The sequence below is a fragment of the Coloeus monedula genome (genome assembly GCF_965178545.1).
Source record: "Coloeus monedula genome assembly, chromosome: 7".
NCBI lineage: Eukaryota > Metazoa > Chordata > Aves > Passeriformes > Corvidae > Coloeus > Coloeus monedula.
The window spans coordinates 19,496,853-19,512,278 of record NC_138787.1 but is presented as its reverse complement, the minus strand read 5'-3'; the positions used below and the strand labels follow the sequence as shown (position 1 = coordinate 19,512,278).

The 15,426-nt window shown below is 40.5% G+C and overlaps 1 protein-coding gene across 3 annotated transcripts in view; it reads left to right on the top strand.

Annotated features, from left to right (window-relative positions):
* RAPGEF4 (Rap guanine nucleotide exchange factor 4) overlaps positions 1–13,054 on the top strand; it is a gene marked incomplete at both ends in the record, with an annotated part of 154,149 nt that extends 141,095 nt beyond the window's left edge. For all 3 annotated transcript variants that reach the window (XM_082284686.1, XM_082284685.1, XM_082284684.1), the window contains 4 exons: positions 25–112; positions 448–512; positions 11,336–11,390; positions 12,927–13,054. In XM_082284686.1, the coding sequence (XP_082140812.1) occupies positions 25–112; positions 448–512; positions 11,336–11,390; positions 12,927–13,054 (336 nt within the window). The remainder of the gene's footprint in view (positions 1–24; positions 113–447; positions 513–11,335; positions 11,391–12,926) is intronic.
* Positions 13,055–15,426: the final 2,372 nt, after the last annotated feature.

Genomic DNA, 15,426 nt, shown 5'->3' with positions numbered 1-15,426 from the left:
ATTTGATTTCTCTTTTTTTGTCAGGATCCATCAAGAAACCATAGGGCCTACAGACTAACTGTAGCTAAATTGGACCCTCCAATAATTCCTTTCATGCCTCTACTTATAAAAGGTAAGCTTGGATGTTACCAGAATTATTAACTTGAAAGCTATTTGTCAACTATTTGAAGGATAAGAGTAGCAGCAAGAAAAAGCAAAAATCAATCTCAGTGTGAGGTGCGATCTTTTTCCGTTACAAAAAGCATGACACAGAGACAAGAACAACTGCTTTTGTACATCTGAATATCATACCTCAATTTTATTAGTCTCAGAAATGCTGCAAATTAAAACCTAAGTGTTTTACTTTCCAGCTGCTATGATTTTTGTAAGGGATAGATAAAACATTCTGCTGTCTTATATGGCCATGATTCAGTAATGGGCTTTTATGTGTCTTCTATTTCTATACAGACATGACATTTACTCATGAGGGAAACAAGACATTCACTGACAATCTAGTAAACTTCGAAAAAATGGTATGTATGACATATTTGAAAGAAAACTTAAAAAGACCTCCCTATTCACCTCTTCAAGAGTAAACTTTGCAACAATGACTTCCAGGGCTAGAGAAAATGAAGGCAGGACCAAGAGCTGGCAAAAATAGTCTGTGTTGTACACAGAGCCTGGGACCTCTGGGTTTCTGGAAAACCTCACAGAGGTGGAGAATAAACTGTCCACTGAGCCATGCACAGCCAAAATGTTTCTTAGGAGAGGCAGCATCAGGGACAGGAAGCAGAGCTGTTAAAGACACTTTTTAACAGCCAGTTTGGGACCAACCTGTGATTTTAACTGCTGTTCCTTCAAACACATCTGAACTGCCTCAGGCTGGGATAGTTCTGCATTGCTCCTTGGAGAATGAAAGAAGCATTGAAAAGAACTTGCACAACATCTTATTTTCTTTTTTCCTTTGACAGATGAAAGGAGATGTCTTTGGCTTGATTGCTTTCCTACTGGAAAGGAGAATCAATGATAAAAGGCTAGACCATGCTCAAATTTGATTTAAGTCCTGCACCTAAGTTGTCATCATTTCAAATACCATTGTCAAAAACTGCAGGCAGGCAACTTTCCATTGCAGAAATCTGAACTGAAACTCGAGTTTCTTGGCCGTGAGAAGACATTTTCTTGGTTGCTAAGGCTGTGTTCCTAATTAATGTGGTTAATGACACCTGTATGTGAGAACCTGCATTAGCCAAACCCAGCTATGGCATCTGCCTAGTAAAACCAAACCTGACTTATTACTCCGGCAGTAAACAGTAGAATCACAGAATCACTAAGGTTGGAAAAGACCTCCAAGATCCCTGAGTCCAACTGTTAGCCCAGCACCACAGTGTTCCCCAGTAAGCCATGTCCTCAAGTGCCACATCCACACACTCTTTGAACACTTCCAGGCATGATGATTCCACCACTTTCCTGGGCAGCCTATTCCAGTGCCTGACCACCCTTAAAGTGAAGAAATTTTTTCTCACATCCAATCTAAACCTCCCCTGGCACAACTTGAGGCCGTTTCCTCTCAGCCATTCAGCAGCCATGCTAGAGCATATTTCCTCTGGCACCTATGTGTCCTTGCTCTTAGTAGTACAGTAACCAGAACCACTCCATTCCACTGGAGTTACATAACTCCAGTTATTTCCACTGCACTGTGGAGGCATTTGTCTGACACCCTGAGCACTGAAATTGCAGAGGGGAAAAAAGGAGGACTTTTAGCTTTTTAAAAAACTTCACAGAAAAGTGATCATCACTTTGAGTGATTTCTCTTAGATTTTTATCTGTCGCTCCAGGACAGCCTCTGTCCTTGGGTGAAAATACCCCTTTACTAAGATGAGACATTTTGTGAGTAAATGGCAGTGCTAATGCCTGAGTAAGGGCCTGACCTCACTTTGCAATAATAGCTTTCTCTAATTGCATATGCAGACGGTGTTGCCATCTCCTTCCAAAGGCCTTGAGCCTTCTACCTCCAGAAAACGACTTTTTTTCTGGACTGACTGTTCTAATTAGGTATAGATATAGATACAACAGTATAGATAGTAAATACTTTGGGGAACACAGAGGGATCTCAAGACTTGGTTGGAACACCTCCAAACCAGAAGGGATGGCAGCTGTGGTGCTATAGCCGTGGTTCTGTGGCTGGCTCCAACATCTCCACCTCACTTGGCCTGTTCACACCTCCTGAGCCAGAAGAGCCGGTACATCCACTGGCCTCAGAGCTCTGTGCCTCAGGCTCTTTATGCCTGACTTTGTGTAAAAGCCATTACAGGAGGCAGCAGCTCTCCTGTAAGCACTTCTTGTAGACAGAAGTTCAATGCAGGCTTGTCATTTAAAAGTAGTTCTGCTCCTCTCTATACCACATTTTGGCACTCCCAAAGCCAGGAGTGAATTTTACAGCAGCTTAAACTGATCTATATTTACGTTGCTGCAGGTCTGCTCTCCTTACCCTAGTCTGCTCATTGTCTTATTTTCAAAAGAATGTTACCCCCAGAACAAGAGTTTACTCGTAGCACCCAAAGGTTTTAAATAATATTTTATACTGCAAGAATGTAGTACCAGTAGTCTGAGTTTTGATCATTTTCTTTAGGAGAGGAATGTGCAATTAGTGTATTTTTGATGCTGCATATTTTTTAAGGAATTGATATTGTGTCTCATGTTCCTCAAGTCACCAGAAAGGGAAACATTCTCCTTTTTTAGTATTTTAAGCCCTTCTTCAGTTAGTGTACCTAAAAGCTCATTCTGCTTTTTCTCCATGCCTTACTGCAAGTATATCTTTTGTATTTTTATTGTTCTTCACTAACTCTTCTGCATGTTTCTGTGTTGCTTTTACTGCCTCTCTCAACCCATAGCTGTTCCGAGCAACCTGTATTCAAATTCCACCCACATAATTCATTCAAATCCTACTGTGGACCTGGCAGTTTTTAGCTTTTTGCATGTGTCATGAGGTCAAGCAAAGAAGAAAAGCCTACTGTTAAACCTCAGTCGCTGCCGCCTACTTGCATTAAGCTTAAAACTGTCATATCCACACATAATTGCCAGATATTAAACTGTGAAGACAAGACCACTCAGCCAGATAACTCTCAGATAAATTCCCCTCACTTTTAAATAAGTATAAGCCCAAGGTGTATCTGTGATGTTACTCTGCCATTTTCAGGAGAAAAGCAGAAACCAGATTTCCTCACAGGAATTATGTCTTGCCATTGGTTGTTTCGGTCTGTTTGTTGTGCTGCAGGATGTTGTGTCATAAGCAGATGGAGATTCCTTAGAGTATTACTGGGAGCCACCCTTACTGATGTTTCTGAAACATCTTGGTTCTTTGGAAAATTGTTTCCTTTTATGTTTGCTGAAGTTTATGAATAAAAATATCTGGGTAATCGCCACTGGTGGTGCCACTTGCCACTGGAGGAGTTGAGTTCCTCCAACTCTCATGTAAGCACAGTGATGAAACTGAGAACAGCCTCTGGCATCGTGTCTGCATTCTCACCACAGAGCTCTGATCCCGACAGCTGATGTGCTGCTGACAACTTTATTCCTGTATCTGGCAGCCAAAAGTAGAAGTTTGACCTAGTGGCATCTCTTCAGCTGAAACAGCTTCCTTTAAATCTTCTCTGTTTTGTGATGTTTCTGTTATTATTTATATTAAATGATGCATCTTAAAACATGCAGGAGCTGTCAGGCAGTCTCTGAGCCAGGAGCTCCCTGAGTGCCAGAAACAGCAAGGCCTGGTTTCCTAAACATTTGTGTTTCATGGCTGCTTGAGCTCTGCTCAGATTTCTCCTCGTGGCTGGGGCATGTGTCGTTTCTTCATGGCTGGGGAATTCTATGTGAATAGGCTTTTGTCATAACATAGGAACTTGCACTACAGCCTTTTTCCTGAAGGAGACAGGAGGGCACTTACACAATCTTTGTCTTGTCCACAGCCATCTGTTTTCATAGCAAATTGGTAGGAGCTTTCTTGTGTTTGGAAACTCTGGGTTCTTTTTTCAAATTGAACAAAATTATCTAGAGAAGAAGGGAAAAACAGACAGATGGTGTTAAACTACATTAGCCTAGTCTTTTTTAGCAACTCAAGCTAAAAAGGAAAAAGACTGAGTCAATTTTTTCCTGCTATGCTTTCCTATATATTGATCTTTTCAGTGCTGGAATGACAGAACAGTGGTATTGCCAGTAGTAGGGGGACATCACTCTGCAGAGCATTGCTGAGCTTTACCTGCTGCTGCCTTTGTGACTTCATGCTCTTTCTTCCCCTTTCCCATTTCCTGATCCGGAGGAGGCTGGGAGGAGTGGGAGGACATGGAAGTCTAGGGAAGAGAAGCCAGGGAAGAGAATGGCAAAGCCACAGCTATGGGTAAAGAGGGAAGTTTGTAAACAGACCCATTTGGTTTGCACAAGATGTGGGCAAATGTTACAGTGGGGATACTGTAACATGATGTACCAAACAAGGAGGCTGTGGAAAAGAATATATATATGGACTAATTCTTGATAGATGTTTCAGAGATGTTTATTTCTCCCACTGCATGGCCGGGGCTCTGCCGAGGAACTGCTCAATCCCAGGACCCGAGGGTCCTTGCCCACACGGGGGAACACAAAACAACCCATGGGGAACGAGGCTGAGCAGGGGCAGCGAAACCCCGTGTCTGTCCCCCCAGGACCCCATGGCAGGGGGGAAGGGACCCCGACATTTCACCCATTTATTTTTAACAAAAAGAGATTTAAAACTTAACATTGAAAACAACTGGATAAACATAACAAGAACAGTTTTTAAACAAAACAAGCCACCCTCCTGAGTCTTTAAATGTCCAAACAGATTCTGTGGAACATCTTAAGGCTGACAGAAGCGAGACAGGACTCTCTGGGCATGCGTTGTGGGGAAACTGATGCAGGAGAGGGTTTAATTTCTTCCATCCCCCTTTTCATCCCCCACTCGGCATTGGAAAGGGATTTTTGGGGAAACAATTGGCAAAGGCATGGTTTTGTGAGGGAAACCATGGATGAAAAAACGGATTGGGAATACACTGGGGGTAGTAGGATATAGGGTAAAAGGGAAAGGTGGGATTAGGAAAGGGAGACTGTAGGGGGAGCTTATAATGGAGATATTGTCTAACATGACTACAATTTTTAGCATATATACTGCCTTTCACAGAAACACCATCAGGCCCAGTGACCTCTGCTGCTTGTAACCCTTTTCTACCTTGCACAATTTTGAACTCTATTACTTCTCCATCTCCCAAGCTTGGGAAGCATTTTTCAGGATTATTCTTTTTTAATAGCAGTTCTATGAACGAATATGTCTTGCTGGTTGTCACATCTCGTTATAAAACCATAATTTTGTTTAACATTATACCATTTTACTATTCCTAAAACCTTAGCTACGGTGATATTTTCCTTTTTCCGAGTGGCTGCTGTTTTCTGTCTCGCTGCGTCTTTGCTCTCTCCTTCGGTCGCTCCCGTGTTGGAATTGTCGGGGCTGCTGGTGCCTGTGCGCTCTTCCCGGGGTCGCGTTCGGGGCTGCGCGGGCCGGGCCGGGCTGCGCCGCTCAGTTCTCCGTGCGTCGCCTCCTCTGGTCGCAGCTTCGCTGCCGCTGCCAGTCGCTGCATCCACGTCTCGGCCGGGCCCCCGAGCGACGACTCCCCCGTGCCCTGCTCCAGCGCGCGTCTCGGCCGGGCACGGCTCCGCTCCACCGCCATCGCCGCCAGCCGCTGCCCGCACGCCGCCCCTCTCGGTCGGGCGTTCCCGGGGCTCGCTCCACCACGCACTGTGCGGGACCGGGCAGGCACCGCCGCTCCCGCCGCGCCTCGCTCCGCCACCGACACTGCGGCTCGCGTGGCTCCGCCCGCACGCGGGAACTGCCTCGCTGCTGCTCGCAGAGCGCTCGGTGCACGTGGCCTGGGCCGCACGGTCCCTGCGCCAGGCTTCCCTTCGCCAGGACACAGCTGACATTGCTCAACAGCCTCGGTAACTAAATAATATTCACGGAAATGTTCTTCCATCGGCATATATTTTGACTCAAAAATTAACTGTGTCCAAACGGTCTTGCAAAAGTCTTTGGTAAGAATTAAATCCCAAGAAGCATAGAAAAAGTTCTTAAATAACCATGCCAGGAAGTGTTTCAGTTCTTTTTGAGCTTGAATCAAGCTAAAATTTACAAATCGTTGTTCAAGAATCATTTTAAGTTTAAGATAAATGTCCATATGTGGCTCTGAGAGCCAAGAGTCTTCCCACGGTTCCTCCATAGTTTAGATATGGAACAGCAAAACAAAACAAGAAGAGAAGTCCACAGTTTCTAGAATTTATTCACAAATCAGTCGCTCTAGGGATCGGGGATCGTTCTGCTCACATTTTCCACCATTGTGTTGCAGCGGGGATTACTGTAACACGCATATCAAACAAGGAGGCCGTGGAAAAGAAATATATATGGACTGATTCTTGGTAGATGTTTCAGAGATGTTTATTTCTCCAGCTGCATGGCCGGAGCTCTGCCGAGGAACTGCTCAATCCCAGGACCCGAGGGTCCTTGCCCACACGGGGGAACACAAACCAACCCATGGGGAACGAGGCTGACCAGGGGCAGTGAAACCCCGTGTCTGTCCCCCCAGGGCCCCTCTCCCAGGGCTACATGGCAGGGGGGAAGGGACCCCGACAGGCAAACAGTACAGAACGTGTCAGAAATAGGTATGGTCTTACTCTATGTATTTGCACTGTATTTGTGCTCTTTACTCTGCCATTTATTGCATGAAGCCTTAAAATCCAGCCTGGAAATTTTTTATCTGTACTTTCGTCAGTAAGTAGACAAAATAATTAAATTACTGGTCTTAGTAGTTAAAGTCTTTAGTAAAAGGCTTTGTCTTCAATAGCAAACAAGACATGGTTTTAGAGAAGTGTTGAAGGTGTTTTACTTATCTCACTGCAAGAAGCAGATGGGGAGAGGTCGCAAGCTGTTCCCACCGTGGTGTTGCTCAGATGTACATTCTAGTTTGGCATATATGCCATGACACCAAACCACCTGCATCTCTTCTCCACTGGTGAGCTGACAGCAGATGTTAGTTGTAAGTGTGCCTTCAGAAGACTCATCTATGTAATAACTGAAAACGTATTTGTTACAGAGGAACAAAACTTGTAAAGCTTTTTAAATGCTGTAGTTTTAGTTTGGCAGGTGGGGAACATTTTGAGAGCTGTAAGTAAATATGTGAAAGATACAAAGATAGCAGTAGGCAGCAAACAGAATTAGTTTGTGATCTAGAATGACCCTCTTCTCAGGTGAAGGCAAGCACCCAAAGCTGTCAGTAGTAATAGTTCCTGTAAACTCTATGATTTAGCAGGTGCAGGACGACCTACAGCCTGCAGCACATGGCAATATACACCATTTAAGTGACACTGCTTTTATAGCTATATATTTAGAAAAAATTTAAAAGCACTTTCCTAGAATTATGTCTTTGCAGGGAAAGATGAGAGAGGGAAGTGAGGGAAGTACTGAGCATGACTCTCCTTAGAGACAGGCAGTATTTCATACTCTTGACCACTTACTGATTTCCTTTTTTCAAACCTCAGCTGCATAATTCTGCACTCTGACTGCCAGTACAGAATTTTGTATTCATAGACAAAGGGAAGATGGAATTATTTGGGAACTTTATCAGTGCCATTTCTCAAATCATCAGCGAGCCTGAACAAAGGTTACTTTCTGTGTCACCTTCTCCATATGACATTATCCAACATTATCTCAGAAATAACACCTGTAGAGGGAGCAGAAGTTAGGAAAAAGCTCTGAAAGTGCTGACCTACCGTGGCAGCACAAGATAGTGCCGTGGTGCTGACCACTGATGCTTCTTTTTGTCAACCCTTTTCCTTTTGTCAACCCTCTTCCTCTTTCACATCACCTTCAGGTGTGAAAAGAGGATTAGAGAATTTGTGCATATTTGTTTTCAGGTTTTGTGGAGATGAACAAAAGGGAGCTCACACTCTTATCCATATGCAAAAAAGGGGCAAACATTCCTTAATTTTTGGAACATAAAGATTATGCAAAAAGTGTGTGACTAAAGCCCTTAGTAGTTTTCAATGGCATGTATGAATATTTATAATATTTAGCAACCTGGGTTTGGAATGGATTAGGAGATAATATGCTGGCCTGCTGCCACAATTCCAGACTGTAAAACTTGAAAGGGTATTGTTGTGTATACATAGCATGCTGCTAGTAGCCATTACTTGTTATATTATGCAGTTAGTTCTATTTCAGAAAGATCCAAATTTAGGTGTGTATGGCTTTTTGATAGTGGTCTTACTTAGCACTGTAAGTGAACAGAAGTTAATCTTTGCAGGCATTGACTAGAGGTAATCCTCTATTTGAAGAAAAACTGTAAGGAACAGGCAATTAAACTTCCATCTGAACATTTTTTCTGTACATGTTTCTAGTTTTCTTGCATCAAAAGAAGACGATCCAACTTATCTATGAGATTCAGGAAGGGAAATTCACTTTTGTTTCATATGCTGTTTTTCTGTTCGCTTCACACCTTACAAAGAGGAGCTGTTAGGAGTTTAGACATTATGAGGCAGTAGAACAGCACTTGGAAAAAAAGTAATGTGAAAAGAGCTCTTCAAAGATACATAATGCTTCAGAATCTCCCCACTAGCTTGTGATGCTGTCTTTGGGCCACAGTTTCTCCATTTATTCAGCTGTAACACCCACTTCCACATTTGTTTGTATTTCATCATTGCCAGGATACTTCTGAATGCACAGATTGGATCACATTATCCTTAGGAAAAGGCAAAGGAACCCCTTAAAATGAAGTCTTTCAGCCAACTGAAGGAAGCCAGGCAGTTCAACCTTTAACCAGAAGTCAGATAAGTCTGTTGCCACTTCCAGTTTCCTTGCCTAGAAGAGCCCACATAATGGCAAATTTGGGAATAGCAGAATCTTTTTAAAAAACCTTCACTACACACACTTAATTTGTCTTTCAGTACAGTACTGCATCACAGTGTTTATTCTGAATATTCTGCTTTTTTTGAGAACAAAATCCCCACAAGAGAAAAAAGAGTAAAATTATTCCAAAGAATGCCCTTTTTTTGATAAATCTGAATTTTCACACATGAAACTTAATAATAATAGCTCTAAAGATTATTATGAAATGAGGCTTCAAAACCTAAACACTTACAGGTATGAAAAATTAGGGTGTGTATTAACAATCCTAGAAAGCACATCCAGCAAAACTAGTTACCTTCCTAAAAATGAAGTGTCCTTACCAAAGCTTCTCTTGAAGCTAGACAGTCTTGAAACTTCATCATGTTGGCTGGTTCAGTTCAACTTTATGATCTCTCCTTGAAACAGTTATTGTAGATGAGTATTTTTTGAACTGGTATAAATCAAAATAGCAGCATCACATAACAGAGCCAAATATGAAGCCATAGATGTGTGAAACAGTCATGTTTATATGCTTCTGTTGTTTTGATTTATGTTTGGTTGGGTTAGACTGAAAAACTGACACTGTAACATGCAGTGTGTTCTGTCTCAGTCAGTTATCTTGAGTATTTAAGAGGTTCCATTGAAGTCAATGGAGTTTATTCACATGCTTCATGCTAAGCACCTGTGAGAGTGTTTGCAAGGTAAGTGCCTTAGAAAATCTTCATAGTAATAATGGCTTGAAGAGGTATGAAAATTACCATAAAATTTACTCTTACTTGAATTATACATGTAGATACATAGGACTTTAGAAACAGCATAAGCAGATCCATATCCAGATTCCCTAGATCTTTTGGGAAAGTGTGTTTTAGAATGAACATATTTTAGATCAGTTTCAGAATAGCTGCATTTCATTTGATAATACAAGGTGTAATCCACAAACATTTAGTTCATGATATATCAGTAGTGTTTCTTACACTAGCCACCAACCCATTTTTGTATGCTTGACAGTACATTAAAATGTCTGAGATTATGAGTGTGTGTGTGTAAGGAATGTTTTACATTGGTGCTTCCCACTTCTGGAATGACAGATTTCACAAACTTATTTCATTTGTAACATTTTCAATTAAGATTATAATTGTGTATTAATTTAGAGGAGCATATGCCCTAGGCTTTACTGTTCACTAGTAAGAGGTATATCATTCCATTTTGTGGGAGTTTATGACTAAGTAGCTTGTTCATCTCACACAAAATTTCCATAACATATGAAGCAGCCTGGTGAGAGTGTGCTGTGTTAGATTATGTAGTTGTGTTGGAACACAGACATTCTGATAGGGAATAGCATTTCCCTCCTCTACTTTTTCTTAACCTAAGGAAAAGAAACTGAAACAAATGTTGTGCTTGTAACAGTGATTGAATCAAACTATCTAGCTAACTGCTGAAGTTTCAGTTTATTTGGCATTATGTAGAACAACTAATCCTACCCCCACACTGGCGGGTGTATTACATGTGTGGTGCTAATCACTAATCACAGAAGCCAGTTAAAATTCTACAGTCCAGAAATAAATCTTAAATGTTTTGCTTTATGACTTACCTTAATTTCTGTTCTTAAAACTATTGTAAAATAATATCTGATTTATCAGAGCAAAGTGTATTGATTGAAACTGAATTGGGTGAAATGATGTCTTTTTCACTGAAGAGGAAGTACAGCCAAGAAGGACAAAGTGACTTCTGGTTTTTTTAGTGAATTGTCAGTAGAAGGGTCCACCAAAAGTGAATCCACTTTTCACATTGAGTTAGATACACCTGTGCAAGGTAACACTGTCTAGCAGGTCTGAAATTATGAAATTTGGCTGCAGGGCCACAGTACTGACAGTGGCCTTCTCACCTGTGAACTGAGCATTCTGCCAGTGGAATCAGTGAACACACACCCTCACATGCTCATTTACACTGTCATTTTCCAGGAGGACTGCATTTTAAACTCAAGTTTATGTAAAAGGTGAAAGCTCTTTAATTGCTGACTATATTCTAGAAATGGCCTTGCTGTTAGGAGCTGATGGTCTTTAAATTAACGTGTAAATATACTCCATGGTATTCCTTTTACTTTTTAATATGGTAAGATGTTATCAAAGAAATGCACATTGAAGGGGCTGATTTTCATTCTTAGTTAGGGCCTTTTACAGCATTCAAGCAAGGGAAAGAGTTCTCTGAGTGCATGTAAATTATACTTATGCTTACTTAAAGCCTGTGTAAATGCAAATCACACCCTACATATGAAAGTATCAGCATTAAAATTATATTTTCATTCATATGACTGCTTTTATTGGCATATATCTTCACACTCAGGCACAGTTAGGTGCTTCGTTTAAATGATGATGAAATACAGTGCTTATTCTCTGATTGCATCCCATCTTTTCCTTCCAGCGCATGATTGCCAACACTGTCAGGACAGTGAAATTCTGCCGAAGCCAATCTTTCAGTAAGTGTATTACAACATCTGTACAGTCAGCATTATCATCAGTAGCTACAGTAATTACAACTAATTCTGTGTGTACCAGAACTGAAAAGCCTGCTTTCCAGTGATTTTTCCATGTTTGGATCCTGTGATGTTTCACAGGGTGAAATGTCCTTCAGGAAGCTCTAATAAACCCTGTCTCCTCTATCTGTTTTCCTTGCATGTGAAAGAGCTAAATATCTATGAGGTCTCTACCCATCTGTCAAATTAGAGCCAGCTGAAATTAGCCATTGGGTTCAGAAGTGGTTGAAATAACTCTAGCAGGCAGCAGCACAGATACTTTCTTGGATAAATGCTGTTTTCATATGAAACCAGTCTGGAGACATGACCTTTATAAATTACATAACTGCATAAGGCGGTGAATTTAAAACTTGTTTGTCAGTGTAATTAGCAGAACTTGCTTGAGGCCATGTAAGATGACAGAGCTGTATGGTAAAGCAGGCTTCTCTGTGGGTCTCATCCCATCCAGGTGCACTGTCAGTCTCAGTCACATGGGCATTTCCCTCAGCACTTCATCCATTTTGACTCACAGCACCCTTCCTCTTTCTCGAACAACAGAATAAAGAATATAAAACTATATTTTAATAAAAACAGTTTCTTTCCATATGGGTCAAAGCTTAACTGTAGAAGATCTGTAGAAATTTCTGTAGAACTGTAGAAATTAAGAGAGATTTTTCTTTTCTCCCGCAGTCCAGGTTTTTCTGGCTTTGTGTCTTTAATTTTAATGCATTAAGCATGAGTGAGACCTTCACATATTTAGAAATGGAATTTTCATTATAAATGATACAACAAAATGCCAGTATATAGATCTATTGGATATAAATTCCATGCTTTTTGTGTGTATGTGTAATGTATTGTAGATGCCTCAGTATCATTTTTTAGTTCAATTTAAGTTACCTAACACTTATTACATTACACTGTAAGCTGTTCCCTGTGAGGCTGAAGATTGTCAGAAATTAACTCAGTAGTCTTCCATAACTGTTGCTGGAATAGGTATAATGTGGTTATGTTAAGTAATGTAAACAGGTAGTAAATTCTGAGGCTTGAATGGGGCATCCACTAAGCACTACATTGTTACAAATACTTAATACTGAGCTAGAAATGAGAATATCGCATGAAAGAGGATTAAATCAATTATATAATTTTGAATCTGTGGAATTTGCTGGTTCAAAAGCAAATGAGCAGTTTTAAATCGTACTTGTTAGCTGTATAATTTATAGCTAATGACTGGTAAGGTGATGTGTAAAACTGTAACCAAGGGCCATCAATTTTAGTAAATGTAGCCAAGGATGTCCAACAGAAAAGTTAATTTGTGGGGGTAGTAACCAGAAAGACTGTCAGATATGGAGGAAAGGTTTCAAAGAGAGCAATTTCTAAATACTTCCTTTTTAAATCACTAGGATCTACTCTTTCCTGTGACAGCTTGTAAGGAGTTGTGCATTTTGTTCAGGCATTTGTCCATTTACGTGTATCAATCCTCCATCATTTCTCTTTCACCAGATCCTGATGCAGCCCTAACTAATAAAAACCATCAGGATGTTCGGAGCTATGTGCGGCAATTAAATGTGATTGACAACCAGAGAACTTTATCACAGATGTCTCACCGACTGGAACCGCGCCGAGCATAAACATTTGAAGCAATGATGAGAAATGATCTTTTATCCTCTCAAGGTCACTTGTTAAGAACTTCACTTTCTCTGCTACTGCACTGCCACTACAAAAATAAGCAAAAACATATTCTAAGGTCTTAGGCAACGCACAATGTACCAGCCTGCTGGAGAACTTTGGCTGAGGAAGAATGTATGCACTGTAGGTGTATGGGTGACCATGTTGTGAACTGTTAATTCATCTTACAGTGTAGTAAGTGATATCTCATATGGATTTAAAAAAGGCAAAAGATAAAATAGAATAGTTCATGGGAAATGCACAGAAAGCTTGTAACAGTTCTAAGGTAGGTAGTGGGTTCTTCTCCCTAATTAAGAATCTGTATTTTATGATTTACTCTTCAGGTCAGGACCAAAACTGATCATCAGTTTAGCTTGCTCAGCTACTGTTGACCTCAATAGAAGATGTATGTAAGCATCTGATGAAATAATGCAAGTTCAAGAGTGGTCCAAGGTATAGTTCCATTTAGAGAAGACTTGCAAATATTTCCATTTTAAATACAACAGATACTAAGAAAAATTCCTAATCTTAATCATACTTCCCACTACTACAAGCAGTGTGGCCATTTCAGAAAACTGACAGGACTGAAAATATTTTGAATGATAAATAGATTAATCAGTGTTTCTTTCTTTTTTTTCTAAACTACCAATCAGGTTTTTACAATATTCTATTAAAAAGCAAGGTTGTCAAAATCAATAGCATTAAAGGTAGCAAAGAACTGGTTCAAAAAGAGCACAATATGCACAAATGGATTTCAAGAGAGTATTTTCCTGGACATTAAAACCTTAAACTTCAGCTGTAATTAATCGTGGCTGGTTAACACATTTTCTGATCTTACACATTTATAAATATCTTAATTTTCAGCCAATTGTTTGCACTTTCAATAGACTGTAAATAAATGTTGATTCATTACGTTCTAGAATATTTATTTATGTAATAGTTATTGTGCCAAAATAATTCTGTTTTATTTATTTTGTTTAGCATGTTATGAGAGTGCAGCTTTTGTCTTCACACTCTGTGCATTTACATGTAGGAGTTGTGTGATCTATCTTTTCTGTAAATAACATGCAGTACCTTATTAAATGTAATTGCTGGAAAGGTTTAGTCACTGGCCTTATTTGCACTTTCAGCTTCATTCCTGCATAAATACCAATGCTGCTAATTGGCTACTATACCAAACTTGGCTGCTCATTTGCTGGGCCTCAAACCTGCAGTTGGCCTTCATGCATTGTGAGATGGACGACGAGTTTAAAGCCAGTCAGATCCATCCCTGCCGCAGGGCATGACAGTCTGGCAGTGGTGCAACACCGTGGTCTTGTTAGCTGGTTTGTTTCTAAGGAGAAAACATTTAAATTGGAAGGGTTTAAATAAAGAAGGGAGATAGTCTTAGTTTTAGCTATCTGGCTAATTTGTCCTGCTCAGTCACTAATGTGAGCACTACGAGTTATCTTACCTTGGGCAGGATTTCACTTCAGGTTAGCAAACTCGAGACCTTGGCTAACTCGAGGCACTTGAGAGACCTCTGGGTTCGGTCACCACAGGGAGGTCTCTCAGGGCCTGCAGCCATGAGGGGAGAGGTGCTCTGGCAGTGCCTTTTCCCCTCCCAAATCCTTCTGGGGATGGCTGTACTACTGCTGGGCAAGCACAGATGGCAGCCAAGTGCATGCCAACGGAATGTTCAAATGGCAGAAGTCTTTCCTACTGCATTCACACTTGCTCTGTGCTGTGAAGCTGGATGTCATAAAACTGTTTAAGCCTGAAATTAGAAGTTGCAGCTATTATCTCATAAGCTTCAGAGATGACCCCATTGATGTAGTCTACATTTTGCTTTGGATGCAGAGTATATTTATTTTTGCATTGAGCAGAACTGTGTGGAGTCAGTATGCACATACAGATTTTTTTTTTATCTATAAAAATAATTACATTCTTTTAGTCAAAGCATTAATTCTGCAAGACCTGAGAGTCACCAGGGAAATGCTGACACATAGAACCACAACTGCTTGGTACCTGCATTCTGCAAAGGAAAGAATTACACATTTAAGAAATATTCTGCAGCATGATGAAATAATTTATTTTAACTTTGCTGTCTGACTGGAAGTTCAAGATGATTCAGAGGAAAACCAGCTAATAACATAGAGACAAATTTGTGTCTTATTATTTCAAGTGAGAAAAATTTATTTCCATTTGTACTGTTCGACGAATATACTTCATATGGCTTTTTCAGATGCAGAATCTTCCCAGAAGCAAAGTATGCAGTAGAATAAACTACAGGGACACAATTAATTCAAAAGGCATTTTTATCTTTGCAATCAATTGGTAACATTTCTGAGTTCAT